Here is a 20,752-nt window from a genome sequence, read left to right as displayed (position 1 = left end):
TGGGGACCCGACCTGAAATAATTTAGATAGTTTGGCACTTTGTTCCCCTTTTTTCTACCCCCAAAATTAAACAATGTTTTTGGGGTGTCCCGATTATTTTTAAACTTTTTTTTATGCAGTTTACATTTAGGGGACTGTCTTAAGGCTGCACGGGGGTTCCCGCAATGTTGTTCCCCAAAACTGCAATTCTGCACTTTTTTCCACCTGCTATTCATAGGTGAAACTTTTTCGCCTATTACATTGCATTGACTTTCCGCCTAGGCGAAAAGTCTTACAAATTGATTACGGAGGAAACTCAAAACAGGCGAAAATGAAGTCATCGGCAAAAAAGTATCGCGGAAACGGACTTTTCACCTCAAATTGAATACGGCCTTATGTAGCAGCATATGCTGGTGAGCCACCGTTTAGTGTGATGCAGAATCAGCTGTTACCGGCGGGTGGTTCTCTGTACCGGTGGTCCCTGGGATAGATCAGAGAGGTGTCTCGGGTCCCAGATCACAGTCCAGCAGCAGTGCCACCATTTCTTGCAGGAGTGCAGGCTGAGGGGTATCAGACGGGAGCAGGGGCGGATTGGGATGGAAAACCAGCCCGGGAAATTTATGGAAGCAGCCCTAATTGGGGCGTGGTCCATACTTGCCAACTCTCCCTCATTGTCAGGGAGACTCCCTGAAATAGCAGCAATCTCCCTGACTCCCTGAAGAGTCTACCAATCTCCCTCATTTCACCTTGCCCCCATTATGACACTGTTATATAAAAGAAAAAACAGAGATATATACATTCAAATGGGATCATTAGTATAATTTCCCTGCATTAGTTATAAGGCACAATGATCCCTATGGCTACATGTATTTTCTAAGAAGTATCAGTGTGTTTTCATCAACAAGTACATCTTACTAACTGCTTTGGGGCTCATTTACATGTGGATGTAAGTCAATTTTATGATACGCCTCTCAGATGTAGCAGTACACGCCCACTTTACCACCGCGCCATAGGTGCTGCTTTCACAATCTCCCTGAAATGCTTTTTCAAAAGTAGGCAAGTATGGCGTGGTCTGATGATGGGGCGTGGTCTGAGAGGGGCAGTATCTTACCTCATAGGGCCTGATTCTGAGTTGGAGGCAGTTGGTGCTTTCCTTGTGTCTTTTGCTTCAGTTTCATCTGTGACTATATGCTAATGCCGCTTCCCTGGTGTACATCCGTGCGACCTAATATGCAAGGACTGAGATGCCCGCTGTCAGTGTCTACATACACTGCAATCATGCTATGTGTATCTTTAGATGTCACTATCAGTCGCACCAGCCCTATGGTAGGTGCAGATTATCCGTCTGAGTATGGCCCCTAATGGGAGGAATTCAATGTCTCTATACACAACCACTTTCAGCAATACGTCCGTGTCACACCCATACAACGCTACATATGTGTCTGATTAGCCAAAAACCTGTAACTGCCCAGGAAAGCCCAATGCATGTCTAATACAATTCTTCTTGTGCGCATCTAAGTGTTGCGACTCTGTACCACACCATCAGGATGTATGTGCCGTGCAGACCAGATAAATACATTGCTCCACTGCATACACCATTGTCACTGTGTCTGAGAATCAGGCCCACAATGCTGTATATTACTATGCCATAGTGGTTCTTGCTATATAAAATAACTACAAAAGGGCCATGCATATTTACATAATGTCACTCCCCTTCTATAAGCTCATCTCACTCACTATAAAAACCTTCAGAAGTTCAATAGAATATAGCAATTATCAAAAAATAAATACATTTATAAACATCCTGCCTAATCCGAATTTGCCCAAATTTCATGAATCCAGATAATTCCAAGTCGCGGTTCTGATCTTTTCGCGGTTCAGAATTCAGATTTTAAATCCAAATTTCAGGTTTTGGATTGCATAAATTACATGATTTTAGCTGTTTCTAAAAACTTTTTATCAATTTTTTTTTTTAAACCCCAGATCTGTAACCTAAACACTTACAATGGGTGCAACCATATGTTTGCATATGAGAGAAATCTTCTGTGACCTATCGCCTGGGTATAACGTACCTACACCATCAATATTAAATATATGGCAATTAATGCATAGAGGGATAGATGGACAGATATGCATGTTATTTGTACTGACACAGTGATGTGGGAACCCTTTATTTGTAAACGTAGAACTAAACACACCATATAAAAACAGATATGTGTATTTATCTAAGGATAAATGTAGGAAAGATAAAGGCGCTTCAAGTAAGAAAAGAGGGAGTGACCTGCGTCAACACACTGGAATGGTGCCCATATGTGAAAGTAAAACATTCAGCTCAGACAGGATGTCCTACTGCCGCTTATAATGGCTTATTGTGATCACTGGTCCTCGATATGCTGGAATTATGACACACAATACACTATGTATGACACATATAATGGCTTATTGTGATCACTGGTCCTCTATATGCTGGAATTATGACACACAATACACTATGTATGACACATATAATGGCTTATTGTGATCACTGGTCCTCTATATGCTGGAATTATGACACACAATACACTATGTATGACACATATAATGGGTTACTGTGATCGCTGGTCCTGTATATGCTGGAATTATGACACACATTACACTATCTATGACACATATAATGGATTACTGTGATCACTGGTCCTGTATATGCTGGAATTATGACACACATTACACTATCTATGACACATATAATGGGTTACTGTGATCACTGGTCCTCTATATGCTGGAATTATGACACACAATACACTATGTATGACGCATATTGTTGCTGGTAAAGTGATAATTATGTCCTCTTCATGGATTGATCACGCTTACTCTATAATCAAGCATTTGGAACCCCCCCCCCCCCCCCCCTCAAAAACATGATATTTGGCTCACACTAGTTACAATAACCGATATTAAAGGCTGATGGACTTACTCCTAATATACAGAATCAAAATGTTTAAAACGCTCCAATGTGCTTCATTTACAACATGCAGTGAATATCTGCCCTAAAAGTTTGTCTAATAAGGCTTAGCAATCTTTCAAATATCTATCAGTCTTCTATTGTTCAGTGTCATAGGCAATACTAGCAATAATGAAAACACAATAATGCATTCAATATACTTTAACACTTATTAATACTGATTGCTAATTTATCTTCTTAAATAAGAACAAGTTGGCTGCAGGTTAATGTAATAGTGGATAAACAAAATATATTTCTGTGATAGAATTATACTTGACTCACATTATACTACTTATCTGAGGGCTGGCAGACAAGTAAGAAAAGTGTAATTTACAGACTTCCACCCGAAGAGGGATAATACCGACATTACCTAGATAAGGTGACATTATAAAATCTGGATAACCTCAGAATGTAATTATGTGTCAGCTATCATCCCAGGTGAACCCAGGTACCAGGGCCGGCTCCTAGCATGTTCTGTTTTTGCGGTCACACAGGGGCGCCGGGAGTCGGCTGGAAAATGTCTCCACCCTCCACCCAGCTATGGCTCGGATAATATAATAATAGGGAGGGCGCAGTGTGGGGAAGGGGCGGAGGCGGTGCGCGGGACGGTGCTGTGTGCCGAGTCACCTAGCACCGGCCCTGCTGCCAGGTACAGCTTGTGACTTACAGAGTGCCACTGCCTGAGTCCTGTGGGTGGTTGTCCTGGCCCTGCTTCTTCTCCTCTTCCCGTTCCCGGATCCTGCGCTGGCACTGGCCACTAATGACTGCTGGGGCCGAAATCGGAGCTGTGAGGTTTCACTCACGTGCTCCCCCAATGGCCTATGGTAGAAGCTGCTGCGGCTGGGCATCCGCAGCAGCCTTCCCACGACCAATTCACATACTGCTGAGTTAGCTTCGCGCATGCGCAGAAGCTCATGACCGCTGCCCAATCGGAGCTGAGCTCCATTTGCGGTAGCGGCCATCAGAGCTTCCCGGCCGGTCAGTCAAAGTGCAAAGCGGCCCACCAGAGGGACTAGGGGACAGGCCCAGCGGGAACTATCCCGGTGGCCCAATCCGCCCCTGGACGGGAGCCTTCCTGTCCCCTATTGCAGGTGCTAGCAGGCGTCCTGGGACAGAGACGATCAACGCTGCTGCATCAGCAGCAGGTGCCCCGCTGTAGTGGAAGATCAGCGGTCAAACTCGTTTTCCTCTGTGAAGCACACAAGTGCTGCTGTAGAAGCTATAGATGGAGGAGCCCCTTCAGGGCTTGGCGCCCAGAGGCAGGAGCCTCCATTGTCTCTGGGAGTTACGCCCCTGATGCATGTAATCAGTGGCAGGACGCATTCAAAATGTGATGCATCCCACTTAAAATACTCTTAACAAAGAAAACAAGCTGTTATTTAACTTTTACCAAAATAATTGTTTGCTCTCACTCTATACAGTAGTGTTTTTCAACTCCACTTCTCCTATTACCCCAACAGGTGGTGATGTGTGGATTTCTTTAATCATGCACAGGTGAGTTAATCTATGTTGCTGGGTCAGTGATTATCCCACCTGCTTCCACAGACAGAAATTCTCTAAACATTACCTCTTGGGGATAGTTGAGGGTTAAGGTTGAGGACCACTGCTGTACAGCACTGCGGGACACCAGTATTCTGCTCTAGTCAGGAAAATCTGAGATAGTCAAATTAAACAGCAGACTATCCATGTATCATTTCCCCATATACAGAAAGAAGCTCGTACAATAACACAAAACTTTTATGGTTTTTAAGCAGACCATATATACAGCAGATACCCCTAGCAGCGATACGTGTTATCCTATCCTCCTACGTAGTAGTAAGTAGCACATACTGTAAATACATACTGTAAAGCGCCGCCCTCCCCCACGGCTCATCCCCTGGTGACAAAAAAATGGGGCGGTCACCCAGAAGTCTCGCTGTTGCCATGGAGCAGGACGCTGGCTGTGTAGTGAGGCACCAACACCCGGTAATGGCGCAGTAACGGAGCCGGTGAGCACACATGAGAGGGATCACCGACCAGCGGATCCGACCATTGATTTAATTGATGTGTACAGCTCTGTGTGTGGCGGTATTAGGAAGGTGAGAAATCAGAGCCCGGCCACTCTCGCCTTACTCCAATGTGTTTACTAGTGTAAATAGAGAGCAGTAAGTAGGCACAGTGTCAGTACCGTTGTTATGTCTGCTGCCAGTTACTCAGGTATGTTGTTTGTGAGTAATTGTTTGCTCAGTGGCACATGCCTGACCACTTAAAATAATCTATTCACTTTTGATAATATTGTATACTACAAAAAGTACTTTGCAGGCTTACCTCTTCCTCTGGTTTCTAATTTAAAATATATAAGTTACATTTCATAAAATATATTGATGAGACAGTTTGACTTTTTAATTCTCATAACAAAGACAACCAAAATAGTTGACACTGTGCACCTTAATATACAGCTCTTGTTGGCTGTTGTTTCTTAGAGGTTAGCTGTGGTAGCTGCATGTGTACATACACCAGTTGCAGTTTTTATCAATGACATGTTATAATTTAAAACAGTTACCAATTATACATAATCTGTCTATTTTACACTATATAGGGGGGAATTCAATAGTGTACAGTTTAATACTATCATTACTAGCATCAGTAATAAAAACTCATTCCTTTTGCTTAATGTTGACCATTTATCATATGCTTTTTTCCATATTAGAGTTTACAAAGATGAGCAGTTTTGCAGAAGAAAGGTCTGACGTGAGTGAGTCTACAACAGAAGAAGAAGACAATGTCCAGGAGAAGCCATTGTGTGCCTTAGCTCCTGTTAACACACAAGAGGAGAGTCCTAAAGATGTGTCTGCAAGCCCTGCCTTCCAGTGCTTGGATGAGGTAAGACATGACAAGTGCAGCTAAATCTTTATTCAATTTACCTAATTCTGTGCCATTGTGTGTTTACATATAAAAACTCAAAATGACCAAACCCTTGGTGCTACTAGATTTGCGCTCCTCCTGGGAAGCAATCCCTCTAAGTACTGTCACTGCTAGTCTAAAGGAAACATCATGGCGCTGCAGGACAAGACTGCTGCTCCGAGCTGTACTGGAGTGGAGCATACTCTGCACATGCTATGGAGCCATGTATGCAAGTATGAGTGATAGTGTCATACGTAACTTAATTACATCCCCACGTAGGACTAAGTAGTTGTATAGGGCAAAGCTCATACTGTACTGCCAATGTAGGCTACACAGAGTTGGACGGGAGCGTAGATAGGAATTGGTATGAATTACCGCTGGACCCCTGGCCGGTGGTTCAAATCCCGACAGCGGCTGGCCGACAGAGGAGGAAATCCCGATCGTCCCTAAGTAAGTATCAACTAACCTATTTTTCACCCTAACCCTCCTTTAGGGTGCCTAATCCTAACCTCCCCCCCAACCCCTGTGCCTATCCCTAATCCCCCCCTTAAGTGCCTAAACCTAACCCCCCTTCCCCGCCGCCTAAACCTAAGTCCCCCGGGAGGGTGCCTAACCCTAACCCTCCCTCCCCCTAGCCTAACCCTAACCTCCCGGGGGGTGCCTAACCCTAAGTCCCCCCCGGGAGCCCTAAACCTAACCCTCCCCTCCGCGGCTGTCCGCTGCGGCGCCCGGCATCCGCTCGATCGGGATGCCGGGCGCCGGTCTCCCAGCGTCGGTAAAATGACAGGCGTCTAGATTTAGACGCCTGTCATTCGTCCTTCGTCGGGATTAAATTGTCTGGAAGCCGGCGGTCGGCATTCCGTCCGCCGGCTTCCTAAACGTATACCCGTAGATAAGCATATTTTGCACCTATAAGGGCTGGTGCGAGTGTGCCCTGATGATGCTGATGGCTATCAAACTATGCATACAGATAAGGGGCCATTTTTATCACAATTCACATTTTTAATGTGAATGTAATAATTTTGGGCTAAATTTGCAAAGTGAAATGTTGATCTTTCAATGAAATTTAGCATTACACTCTAGCGTGGGACAAGGGCTCTGATAAGAACCCATCCTGGTGAAGAGCTGGGAGCAGATTGATAGTTTGCTCTTCACTCTGCTTCCTGGATTGGGTTCTCCGCAGCTAATGCGCATGTGCAGCTGTCAGCAGGTGCAATGCATTATCGGGGCCAACAGAGAGGAATCCAGATAATCCCTGTCTGAAAAAATTGCCTAAATAGTAGGCTACTATAAGAGAACGCCATCTTCTTGTAATATGAAGCTTAACCTATGGGCACAGCTTTGTGGTCAGAAATGGAGGGACAAGAGCAGGTAAACTATGCATAGTTTGATATTGGAGCTATCTTCTGCAGTCCCTGTATGTTAAATCCTGGGGATCTTAAATATTTGCACATACATCCTGAAAATGGCTGTTTGGATGATATCCTGTAAACATTTTTTTAATTAATATGCTCCTAGGGGTGATCCGACCACAATGAACAACTCTGAACACAAGTGAAAATAATTATTTAGACCATTGTTTTCATAGATTTTTAGGTGTATTTACAGTCCTAGAGAGCAGATTAGTGTGACACAAGGCTATAGAATAAAAAATATATAATATTTATTTCAATCTGCTACCATACGATGGCCAGGTGCTGTACTGGTGCATTGTAAAGGTACTGCGGAGACTCTGATCTAGTCTAAATATGTATCTATATGGCCCCACCAGTTAGCACATACAGTATGTATGATCTGTCAAAGTGATGCATTCTATTTTATTTAGACATTTTATAACTGTTCTGGACATTGGAATTGGAGTGGTCTCTGGAGAGCGAAGTGCAGTTTTCTGAGCTAATGGACCTTATTCTGAGTCAGACAGATCTCTTCGCCCATATGCAAACAGTGAGTGTTTGCATACATTGCATGCCCAGAAGCAAATGTATGTATTTTTGTGAATGACTATTCTATTCTGAGTTGGACAGAACTTGGTTGGATCTGTCTTTCCATGGAATAGGGAATAAATAACTATCCTGACTTGGCATGTATCAAAAGGTCCATGTGTGCGGGGATGGGAAGCCTGTTTCCTAACCATCTGTAGCACCTAGCATGGGACTGGCGCAAGTGCAGACAATGAGGACTGTTGTGGAGGCTGGCGTAAAATTTGTGGGCAGCATGAGTTTCAGCTTGCACAAGTACAAAGCCATACATTAGTTGATACTTGCATTCAGGGGCGTTTCTAGAGAAGAGGGGCCCGTGGGCAGTCTCCGACACTGGCCCCCTCCTCTCTGTCCGGCGGCCAGCAGCGCACTGAGCTGTGCGCGGCCAGCGCCGGAGTTATAGACTCTGGGCACTAGAGTGCGCCCAGAGTTTATAGAATATGCGCAGGTCACCGGGAAAATGGCAGCGGCGGACATCTTCCCTGTACTGTGCATGCGGCCATTTTCCAGTTGTTTTTACAGCGCCAGACCCCCGATCCGACGTGGGACTCCGGAGAGGTAAGTAATACTATGGGTGCAGGGTGTGCGGTGCGGGGCCCCCCTGGACACAGGGGCCTGTGTGCCCCGCACACCCTGCACCCATTATAGATATGCCCCTGCTCGCATTAGCATAAGGCAGTGGTTCCCAAACTTTTTTGAACCAAGGCGCCCTAGTGTATCAGCATTGTTTTCACGGCATCCCATAGCCAAAAGTTTATGATTGAGAAATTCAGAAAACAGTGTACTGAAGTAAATTGTGCTTACCTGTCATTCTTAGGGTCAGTTATGTGGTTGTGGACAGGTTTGTGCTTCCGTTTGTCCACATATTTACATTGATCATAAATAATATGACTTGGTGCTGGACCACCAACCTGAGGCAGCCCTGCAAGTGTCCTAAGGCACCCCAGGTGCCACTGCGAACAGTTTGGGAACCACTGGCATAAGATATTAAATAAGGTTTCCGCGGCTACCTGCAAGTACATCCACTTTGCATGTAATTCATAATCCGTCATATAGAATTTGTGACTACAGTATTAAATGTATAATAAATGGGTTATCTGTTTTATCAATTTTCTATAATTTTTTATTTGTACTCACTATAAACTAGAATATAATCAGGATGTCTGGGTTCTATTGTCAGTGGATAGATACAGACTGTATGCAGTCAGGAAGCCGACGGTCGAAATGCCCACCGCTGGCTTTCCGACAAGGTACTAATGATAGGCGTTAAAATCCTGACGCCTATCATTTGCCCTACACTGTGAGACTGACGCCCGGCATACAGAACGAAGGCAAGCCGGGCGGTGACGGCAGCGTAGATTAGGGACTTGGGGTTAGGCCCCCCTCCTTCCCCCGGGAGGGAGGGATAGGCTAGGGGAAGGGGGGGTTAGGGTTAGGCACCCCCTGGGGGGTAGGTTAGGCTAGGTTCAGGCACCACCCCGGGAGGGTTAGGTTTAGGGTGCGGGGAGGGGGGTTAGGTTTAGGCACCCCTGGGGGGAGGTTAGGGTTAGGCACCCCTATAGAAGAGTTGGGGGGGGGAAAGGTTAGAGATAGATTATATACTTACCGTGTCGGGATCTAGTCCTGTCGGGATTACATCCGCCGGGGTGACGTCCGGTGGGATATCATATAGATCCCATACAGACGTATATCATAATACAATAAATCATATACTCCTTTGATTTAAGTTTATGTCAGTCATTCCACTCTTTAAAAACGTGCAATTTGTTCTCTCTCCACTTGATGGCAATAGCAGTTTAAGTTTTTTAAATAGACATTAATTGAAAGATTACTGTTGAATGCCCCTGTAGCTCGGTGCAAAATTTCTGTCCTGTCTCATTAACACTATCATGTTTGTAGAAATTGGAGACTTTCTAGTTGTGTATAATCACTGAAGCGCTGTATTGTGGTGTTTTCGCACACTGGGCCTGATTCAGAGCCGCTCGTAAGCAGCCGCTCGCTTGCTCCGAGCGATGTTCGCACATCTGCGCATGCGTATGGGTCGTAATGCGCATGTGCCAACCAGTCATTGCGGTCAGAAATCGTGCGCTCGCAAAACAGCGAGGGCCTGCTAATTTGAGTGACAGAATGAGGCGTTTGTGGGTGGTAACATAGGAAGGTGCCAAACGGTCAAAACGGGTGTTTAATGGGAGTGCATAATTAGTAAGGGACCACGTCACTTGGTTGTCTTTTAGCCTGAACTGCTAGCAGTGATTGCGGGAAGTAAAACCTACCACAAGCACTGCGAGCAGTTCAGACGCCTTTCGATGTACTCGATTAATCTAATAAATAGCGGAGATGACGTATGATGCGAACGGCCAGGGGGCGTCTTTACAAAATAGCGAGCGCATGTTTCGTTCGCTCACTCAGACATAGAGACGTCAACAGACCGCAAAGAGCGAGCGCTCAATTTAAATAGCCGGCCCCTTTTTCTGAATGACCGTTCGCAAATAGCGTCCGGCTCTGAATCAGGCCCACTGCCCCTAATTTTAAAAGCCTCTGTATTTGCTATAAAAGACACATTGGAGTCTGAGCTAGTCCCTCATAACCATGGGCCACGATGCTATTGCTACTATCCCCCACGGCTATGTCACTGCTTAACTTAATTGTTAATAGCTGTAATTATATGGAAGCAGACACTTAAGTTATTTGACGGGATGCCAACTGCATCCTGGGTAATCTACTCCAGTGTTAATTATGCTGTCTGTTCACTCTGCTGTTATAAATAGAGAGATAAAACAAAGTGTGCTATAAAAAAAAATGTTTTCTGCCACCCACTACTCTAAACCACTTATATATATTTTTAATGATTTTGTGCTACTCTTCTCATTTTCACTTTCTATGCTCTTCCACTTCAAGGTCGTCCTATCCTATTCTGTGTCTTTATTTTCTTCTCCATGGTCTGGCTGGGGCAGAGTCTGGTTTTTCAGCTTCTGTTCCTCATCGTATCAGTTGATGAGACATCAAGATGTCTTATTCCTCACTAATCATCACTAGCGCCGATGGAACACAAAAGGATAGGAGCTGGGAACACCTGGGTGCACTGCTTGCGTATTAGCCATCTGTACTTTGTTACATGCTGGTAAGATGGAAAGAGCATTATGGGCTGGGGCAGTGCCCATGCTGTCCCCAGGGTATCATGCATTGGTCAACAGCATTGACCACAACACCCAAGCTGTGGTCTGGTAGCTTGCCCCACCCTTTATTATGACACTGCTTGCCACGAACTGGAGATTCCCAGACTGTATCAGCAGGCCCCTAAATAAATCGGGGTACAGTACAAGTATCTCCCTTGTACCACTCTCTCACCATGCCTGGTGACCACATCCCTGATTTTGTGTGTGCACTTTTGTAAAGTAGCTTCACATACAAATTGTCCCAAATGACGATGGGGAAATGTTAGAGGGAGGGGTATGCAAATATGCATTTATTCAAATTACACTATTCCATGATCCTATAGTTTTTATATTCTACTTTGAACTAATATTAGTGCAATAAATATCACATTATAGTGTTGGTACCATTTTTAACCCACCATGTCTGTAAAGTCATAACAAATCTAATTCTCTGTATCTACAGTGTGTTCGATTCAATAATGTATAGAGCAGTGATTTTCAACCTTTTTCACCTCGAGGCACACTAGGCAAGATTTTAAAATTGCCAAGGCACACCATCCGGCGATGCGGCGTGCGCGACCTATGCAAAAACATACACATTGGCTCTCACATAGAAAAACACGCATTGGCCTTCACAGGAATAAAACACACATACAATGGCCCCAAAGATATAACACACACATACATTGGCCCCACAGAAAAAAAAAACATAGGCCCCCAGAGAAAAAAATTAACATAGACCCCCACAAAAAAAAAAAACATAGGCCCCCACAGAAAAAAATAACATGGGCCCCCACAGAAAAAAAATAACATAGGCAACCACAGAAAAAAAAAATAACAAGGACCCCCACAGAAACAAACAAAAAAACAACACATTGCTCTCCACAAAATCAAATCATACTGGCTACCACATCAAAAATAAATGTAAATTTTTTTAGACTTACCTGTCTGTCATCGGCTGCAGGTTCCCACGGTGCAGAGCTGTCAGCAGTGGCTTGCTGGTCGCGGGCGGCTAGGAGGAAAGGGCTTCCTGGCCGCTGGAGGGAGAGATATAATGGCTGGCCACGGGCGGGTGGGAGAGAAGGGGTGGCTGGTCGCGGGCGGGTAGTACTGGTTGGCCGCAGGCAGGAGTTAGTGAAGGGGTGGCTAACCGCTGGCGAAGGTGGGAATACTGCCTGGTCGCAGGCTGGAAGGAGAGAAGGACTGGCTGGCCGCGATCGGGAGGAAAGGACTGGCTGAGACTCAGTTGGGGCGGGCAGGCAGGCCAGGCAGGCAACGCGGCATGCGTGACCTGTGATGTCATGTTGCCGCGTTCAGGCAGGTCACGGCCCGGGCGTGCCCCTGAGCCTCCCAGAGGAGCTCAGTGGCAGCGCTGCCCGGGCCACAGCTCTTTAATGTGACCGGCGGCTCTAGCGCTGCGGCACACCTCACAACCGCCCGCGGCACAGCGGTTGAAAACCTCTGGTATAGAGCATGCATGTTATAACTACTTGAGTAAGGGCAAAATGCATGAATGTGACTCTACATTTAATATCCCTCTAGACATCCTAGGCAGTCATTTGTCCCAACTAATTTAGGACCATTTGAAGGTGTGGCTCAGCATACCTAGAAAAGACTGATGAATTAGAAATTTGGCAAACTGGTACTTTTTGATCACAAATGCCAAGAAAAGAAAAACGCTACACTTTTCAGAGCTTGATAAATGGACCAGACAGCAATATATTTGATTTTGTGTAAGATTCATTTTTTCCGTGTAAAGAATAATCCTTACAGCTCAACGTGACTGCACATTACTGCTAGAAGTAACATCTGAATGGGCTGATCATGTTACTTACTTTACATCATAAACCGCCTTTGTGGTGTTACTCAACTTTGGTATCAAATTTACTGTTAGTATAGAACAGTCAATTATTAGCTGGGAAGACCTGTTTATTATATAAACATTGTTTATTCTGTGGGTGTGTTAGCTGATTTGTGCTGATATCTCACAGTGCAATGTACAGTTATGTCAACCTAAATGTTATATGTAAATAATATTGATAGTAACACCAGTATGCATTATGGATACAGTTATGGGGCAGCACAGACGGTGTAATGGTTAGCATTACTGCCTCACAGCACTGAGGTCATGGGTTCAATACCACCATGGCCCTAACTGTGTGGAGTTTGTATATTCTCCCTGTGCTTGCGTGGGTTTCCTCCGGGTACTCCGGTTTCCTCCCACACTCCAAAAATATACTGGTAGGTTAATTGGCTCCCAACAAAATTAACCCTAGTGTGTATGTGTGTGAGCATGTGGTAGGGAATATAGATTGTAAGCTCCACTGGGGCAGGGACTGATGTGAATGGGCAAATATTCTCTCTGTAAAGCGCTGTGGAATATGTGTGTGCTATATAGATACCTGGTGGTGGTAATAATAATAATAATATGGCATGCGGGCGGCAGTAGGCTGGAGATGGCTGCGTGTTTGATGTTTAATCGTCTCTTTGCTCTACCTCCCACATAACCATCTGCCCATATCATAGATCAGTAGTTATCACACCATCATACTATCTCTACTGGTCCCATTGAGTAAATCTGTCATAGCTGTTGCCATCTCTCATCTCTGTTTCAACTCTGGTAATCTCTACTACCTCCTTAGTGATAGCAGCTGTCCCAGAACATGATAGGGAAAGAAAAACACCAGGCACGCAGTGCTCTAAACTGGTGATACCTAATTGAATTCATGTCTCCCCAGGTCAATTTGTGCACCGCACACACACACACACTATACAGTACAGTATAGGCAGTGTTACACACACACACACACACACACACACACACACACACACACACACACACACACACACACACACACACACAATTTTGTAGTACAGAATTACTGTGTTTCATACATTACCAGATAAATTATTGTATGTGCTAAAAAAGCTAATGAATAGCAGCAAAATGTACCTACCTAATTCTCGCTAGGCTAGACGTATATGTGTCCAGCTCTGCAAGGATATGTTCTCAATGTGATTGCTTGGCTTTACTTCAGTTTCATCCCACAATCAAAAAACATACCTGTAGGTTAATTGGTGTACTATAGATTGTAAGGTCCACTGAGGCAGGGACTGATGAGAATGTAAAGTGCTGGGGAATATGTGTGTACTGTATACATAAATTAATAAAGAAATTAATTTGCTCCAGTTTAACTCGAGGAATGAACAATGGTACAGTGTCCTGCAAAAGTATTCACCCCCTTTGCATTTTTCATGTATTGTTGCCTCACAACCTGGAATTAAAATGGATTGTTTGAAGGTGTGCATCATTTCATTCACAGTACATGTCTACAACTGTGAAGTTGTGTGTGTGTGTGTGTGTGTGTGTGTGTGTGTGTGTGTGTTTTTTTTTTTTTTTTTTATATTGTGAATCAAGCAACATTTAGGACAACATAACAGAAAACTTAAGCGTGCATAACTAATCACTCCCCTAAAGTCAGTGCTTTGTCGAGCCACCTTTTGCGGCAATTACAGCTGCAAGTCGCTTTGGATAAGTGTCTATGAGCTTGCACATCTTGCCCCTGGGGTTTTTGCCCATTCCTCAAGACAAAACTGCTCCAGCTCCTTCATGTTGGAAGGTTTCCGCTTGTGAACAGCAATCATCACGTCTGACCACAGATTCTCAATTGGATTGAGATCTGGCCTTTGACTAGGCCATTCTAACAAATTTAAATGTTTCCCCTTAAACCACTCGAGTGTTGCTTTAGCAGTATGCTACGGGTCATTGTCCTGCTGGAAGGTGAACCTCCGTCCCAGTCTCAAATCACAGGCAGAGTGAAACAGGTTTTGCTCAAGAATATCCCTGTATTTAGCACCATCCATCTCTCCCTTGACTCAAATCAGTTTCCCAATCCCTGCTGCTGAATAACATCCCCACAGCATGATCACTATCCACCAGCATGTTTCACTGTGGGGATAGTGTTCTTGGGGTGATGGGATGTGTTGAGTTTGCACCAGACATAGCGTTTTCCTTGGTGGACAAAAAGTCAAATTTTAGTCTCATCTGACCAGAGCACCTTCCTCCATACATTTGGGTAGTCGCCCACATGCCTTTTGGCAAACTCAAATCGTGTCTTCTTATTTTTATCACTATTACCCCTTTTCCACCAAAATTCCGGGTCTGACCCGGAGTTGGAACAGAGTTCCTATCCGGATCAGACCCGGAATTTAGCAGTTGCCGACTCGGGATATTCTAGAGTCAGCGCCGCTCACACCGGAGTCGGGTCTGCATAGACCCGGCTTTCCCGGCGTGAAAGTGGACGCTTGGAGATGATGTAATCTCCAAGCGCCACTGAAGTCGGACCAATCTGCCGGCTAGCAGCGCACTCCAGGTCATCGTGACCCGGAGTGCGCTGTTCTCACAGCAGGTGTTAAACCCTGCTATTTACCTGGGTTGGATTGCCGGGTCACTAGACCCGGCGATCCAACCCTCTCCCCTTTTACACCAGGGAGCTGCCCGGGTTAACCCTGCAATAACCCGGGTTTTAGCTCCAGTCTAAAAGGGGTATAAGTAATGGCTTTTTTTCTGGCCACTCTTCCATAAAGGCCAGCTCTATGGAGTGTACGGCTTATTGTGGTCACATGTAGTGTTCCCTCTAGCTCCGGCGGGAGGCAGGGCGCCGGAGCTAGAGAGGGCATGCCCGTGTGCGCGCAACCGAGAAGGGGGCGTGGTCATCGGGAAAGGGGGCGTGTCTATAAGACGTGTCCCCTTTTCATCACTCTTGGGGGCCCGGCGTCTATTCTCCAGCGGTGACAGGGTTACCGCATGTTTCTCCACCCGCGGGACACTGCGTCCCGCGGGTGAGAACGGCTCCCGCAGGCTGTGAGGGCAGGGCGCTTTCTGCCCTCCTCCTGGAGGGCAGGATGCTTTTTGCCCTCCAGAAGGAGGGCAGGGCGCCGCGCCCCGCTAAAACAGCCTAGCGGGAACGCTACACATGCACAGATACACCAGTCTCTGCTGTGGAACTATGCAGCTCCTTCAGGGTCACCTTTGGTCTCTGTGCTGCCTCTCTGATTAATGCCCTCCTTGCCCGGTCTGTGAGTTTTGGTGGGCGGCCCTCTCTTGGCAGGTTTGTTGTGGTACCATGTTCTTTCCATTTGATGATGATGGATTTGATGGTGCTCCGGGGGATCATCAAAAATTTGCAATTTTTTTTATAACCCAACCCAGAATTGTACTTCTCACCAACTTTGTCCCTTACTTGTTCGGAGAGCTCCTTGGTCTTCATGGTGTGATGCCTTTTGCTTAGTGGTGTTGCAGCCTCTGGGGCCTTTCAGAAAAAGTGTGTTTATACTGACAGATCATGCGCCACTTAGATTTCACACAGGTGGACTTCATTTCACTAATTATGTGACTACGGAAGGTAATTGGTTGCACCAGAACTTTTGAGGGGCTTCATAGCAAAGGGGGTGATTACATACGCACATGCCAATTTTCAGAATTTTATTTATAAAGAGATATATATATTTTATTTTATTTTTTTCTCATTTCACTTCACCAAATTAGACTATTTTGTGCAGATCCATCACATAAAATTCATATAAAAAAATGAATCAATTACAGGCTGTAATGTAACAAAAAAGGTAAAAAGCCAAGGGGATGAATACTTTTGCAAGGCACTGTTCCTGGTGGAGGCCAGGAAAGAAGTAGTATATATGCCTGGCTTACAAAAAAAAATATGTGGCTTGACAGTGGTACTGTAGCAGTAAATGCTAAAGTCACAGTACACAATTCATATAGTGTATTAATAAATTAGCAGATACATAGCACAGTATGTAGATGAGTGGGCATATCGATTAATAAATAATAAGCTGCATATATCATGTAAAATACATTTAAATCTTGCACAAAACAAATCAGAATTTGCTTTCATGAACCGAATGTAAATATTTACAAAATGATTTCAATAGTTTGCAGCTGCCATACTAATAATATGAATATCATCAGTGGGAGGGATAATGTTACAGTCAGACAATCAGAAGTGGCTGTCAATCATCCTCATCAGTACATATTTTGCGCCAAAGCTTGAGCACCCTCAAGGATACCTCCCAACATGTGCCTGGTTTCAAAAAGGGGGTATGGCCTTGTGGGAAAAGGACGTGACATGTCTCTGATTTCATCACTCTGGGGGCGTGCCCACTACTCCCAGAGATACTGGGCTGCCCCCAGGCTCTCCTGACTATGAAGGGATGCTGTGATCAATTATTCATGATAATTTACACCATAGTAATCAGTACTTTTGATGAACGGTCAATTACCAATTGTTATATATTTATATTTCGTATGATGCGCTCATTTTATATTGTCTCACTGAATGGCACTTGACAAGCATTACTGCCTTCAGGAGACAAGTATGCTTACCTACTCTCCCAGAATGGGTGGCGCTCCCTGCACACTTCTCTGTCCATCTGCAATAAACATTCCCCCCCCCCCCCCCCCACGGCCACCCACTTACAAAGAATCATCATAGCCCCGCCCCACTATACAATGCCTGTTTTCTTGACACTGTATAGCGGGGGGCGAGGCAATGATGACACGATCGTGCATACACAGCCCACTTTTCCAACTGCAACGCCCTCTCTGTGCCTATCTAGCTGGAGGAGACAGCAAAGTCAGCAAGCATGATTAGAAGTTTTGCAATTCCTCAAAACAACGTATATGTAAATATTTTGGAGCACTTCTGCTTAACGTTATTCTACAATTGTAAACATGTTGAGTTATTGAGAACATGTTTTGATGTTGCTTCATTATATTGAACTAATGTGTACAATACCCAACTCTACAGTAGTCCTTAATTTCTTAAATGGTAAAATTGCATTTTGGCGCACATAACGCCGTATGGGTATGATAAGCATTGCATGCACTCCTCTGAATGAGTAGGAAAAGAAGAATCTTATTCCAGTTCCCTATAGCTTAAAGCAACCCTATTTATTGGGACTACGAGTCTATCCAATTATATTGTTTTTCTCTGTTTTAATCTCTAAACTGCTGTTCTATAAATAAATAATGAGAGATATGGTAAGAACTTACCTTTGTTATCTCTTTCTTTGAAATCCATAGGGTTCACAGGGAGACCTTGGGGTTTAGGTGATGGCAAGGACATCCGGGCACCACGCAGTTAGTTTTTCTCTCCCAGGATGCACCAGGCCTCTCCCTATACCCCGCCCCCGGGCCAGAGGCACCTCAGTTCGTAACAAGCCAGAGGCCGAAGGTAACATAAAATTGATAGAAGAAAGTCTGGAACACACAAGAATAACATTCTCACATAGAAGGAGACGGAAAACCGGTGACCAGAGCAAAGCCCATCTGAAGCCAGGTGCGTCAGGGTGGATGCCCTGTGAACCCTGTGGACTTCGAAGAATGAGAGATAACACAAAGGTAAGTTGATACCATATCTCTCAAAGCAGTCCTTTTAGGGGTGGGGATGCTCCTGTGCTGAAAGGAGAATCTGACGCCCAAAGGAAGCATCCTGAGAGGCAAAGAACCTCAAAAAGGTCTGGACTGAAGACCACGTGGCAGCCTTACAAAGCTGGACAGCCGAGGTCCCTCGGCGAGCTGCCCAAGAGGGACCCACAGACTGAGTAGAATGAGCGGTAACAGAGGGTGAACAGGAAGGCCCTTCTGAGTGTAAGCCTCAGAGATCATCAAGCGCAGCCATCTAGCCAAAGTCTGCTTATTGGCTGGCCATCCCTTCTTGTGAAATCCGTAAAGGACAAACAAGGAGTCTGACTTCCGAAGGTAACTGGTATGTCCACATAAAGTTTGAGGGCCCGCACCACATCTAAAGGAGGCCTCACCCACTAAGAGGTCCAGAGACTGAAAGGCTGGCACAACAATTTCCTCATTAATGTGGAAACTGGAAACCATCCTGGGAAGGAACCCAGGGCGAGTCCGAAGCACCGTCCTGTCCTGATGAAATATCAGAAATGGGGAGCAACAAAAGAGTGCCCCCAAGTCTGACACTCTTCTAACAGTCTTAGCCATAAGCCATTTGAGATCCACTGAAGCCAGGGGTTCAAATGGAGGGCCCTAAAGCACCACAGCCAAATCCCAAGGAGCCACAGGAGGGGCAAAGGGAGGCTGAATCTGGAGGACACCCTGGAGGAAGGTCCAGATATCAGGTAGCGGAGCAATCTTCCTCTGAAACCATACGGACAGAGCTGAGACATGCACCTTCAGTGAGGCTAAACGGAGACCAAGATCCAAGCCCGCTTGAAGGAAGGCCAATACTCTGGAAATGTGAAATGTCTGGGGATCATAACCTCTGGGATGACCCCATTGGAAGTAGGTATGCCACACCCTGTGGTAAACCCTGACAGAGGCTGGTTTCTGCACTGTGATCATAGTATCAACAACAGAGCTAGAAAAACCCTTACACCTTAAGAGGGACATCTCAAGAGCCACGCCGTCAAAGACCCAGGTCCGGGTGAAGGCAAGGACCCTGAGACAACAGGTCTGGACGTTGAGGCAACAGCAACAAAGTGTCGATGGAGAGACTCCGAAGATCTGAGTACCAGTGCCGTCTGGGCCATGCTGGAGCTACCAGCATGATTCTGTCTACTTCTTGTTTGAGCCTCTGAATTACTCGAGGAAGCAGGGTGAATGGAGGGAACAGGTACGCAAACTGGAAGGTCCACTCTACTGACAGAACTGCCTCTGCATCTCTTGTTCTGGACCAGTACACTGGCAGTTTGCGATTGTGTCGGGAGGCCATGAGGTCCATGTCTGGAAGGCCCCACTTGTCCACTAGGAGCTGAAACACTTCTTGGTGAAGAGACCATACCCCTGGATGCACGTCGTGACGGTTGAGGAAGTCCGCTTCCCAATTGAGAACTCCTGGAATGAACACTGCTGATATGGCTTGGAGATGACCTTCCGCCTATGTCAGAGTGCGTGACACCTCTGTCATTGCCGCCTGACTTTCAGTTCTTCCTTGATAGTTGACGTAAGCCACAGTTGTGGTGTTGTCTGACTGAACTTGCACGGGCTTTCTGTGAAGTATGAGTCTGGCTTGCTGTAGGGCCCTGAAGACCTCCCGAAGTTTCAATATGTTGATTGGTAGAGCTGACTCCTCTGCTGTCCACCGCCCCTGAAATAAGTGTGGACCTGTCACTGCACCCCAACTCCAGAGACTGGCGTCTGTCATTACGGAATCCAAAAGGGGCGCCCCTTGGTGAGGTGACACCACTGCAGCCACCAGGCAAGGGACAGACGCACTTCAGGAGAGAGCACCATCATTTGTGCTTTTATCCAATGGGGTAATCTTTTTCCACCTGGAAAGGATCAATTTCTGCAGAGGCCTGGTATGAAACTGGGCATATTCCACCATGTCGAATGTCGATACCATGGACCCCAGTACTTGCATTGCTGAGTGGATTGACACTCGGCGACTGTGGAGACATCTGCGTACTTGCATCTGCAAAGTGGAGATCTTTTCTGCGGTCTGGAAGATTCTCTGCTGTTGGGAATCCAACAGAGCTCCTAGATGGAGCATCCTCTGGGATGGAATCAAGGAGGACTTTGCCCAATCGATCAACCACCCGTGAATCTGAAACACAGAAATTGCCAGCTGTAGATGGTGGTGAAGCACTTCTGGAGACCCTGCCAACAATAAGAGGTTGTCCAGGTAAGGCAACAACCCCCAGCTCCTCGGGTGTTTACCAAACAGCAGAGCCCGAAACTGGAAATGTTGTTGCTGTATAGCAAAACGGAGGAAACACTGGTGAGATGTAGC

The 20,752-nt window shown here is 45.6% G+C and overlaps 1 protein-coding gene across 4 annotated transcripts in view; it reads left to right on the top strand.

Moving 5' to 3' along the window:
- Positions 1 to 3,572: 3,572 nt before the first annotated feature.
- CCDC146 (coiled-coil domain containing 146) overlaps positions 3,573 to 20,752 on the top strand; it is a 180,058-nt gene continuing 162,878 nt past the window's right edge. Inside the window, exons 1-3 of one of the 4 annotated variants that reach the window (XM_088468824.1) lie at positions 3,573 to 3,608; positions 4,420 to 4,453; positions 5,649 to 5,821. In XM_088468824.1, coding sequence (XP_088324950.1) covers positions 5,660 to 5,821 — 162 coding nt within the window. In that variant the 5' untranslated portion in view covers positions 3,573 to 3,608; positions 4,420 to 4,453; positions 5,649 to 5,659. Of the gene's footprint in view, positions 3,609 to 4,034; positions 4,051 to 4,192; positions 4,454 to 4,563; positions 5,038 to 5,648; positions 5,822 to 20,752 lie in introns of those variants that run through there. The other 3 variants (XM_088468826.1, XM_088468823.1, XM_088468822.1) reach the window with 3 other exon arrangements.

This window comes from Taudactylus pleione, unplaced genomic scaffold (assembly GCF_031769625.1).
Source record: "Taudactylus pleione unplaced genomic scaffold, aTauple2 ptg000086l, whole genome shotgun sequence".
Classification (NCBI taxonomy): domain Eukaryota; kingdom Metazoa; phylum Chordata; class Amphibia; order Anura; family Myobatrachidae; genus Taudactylus; species Taudactylus pleione.
This window is presented reverse-complemented; position numbering and strand designations above follow the sequence as displayed.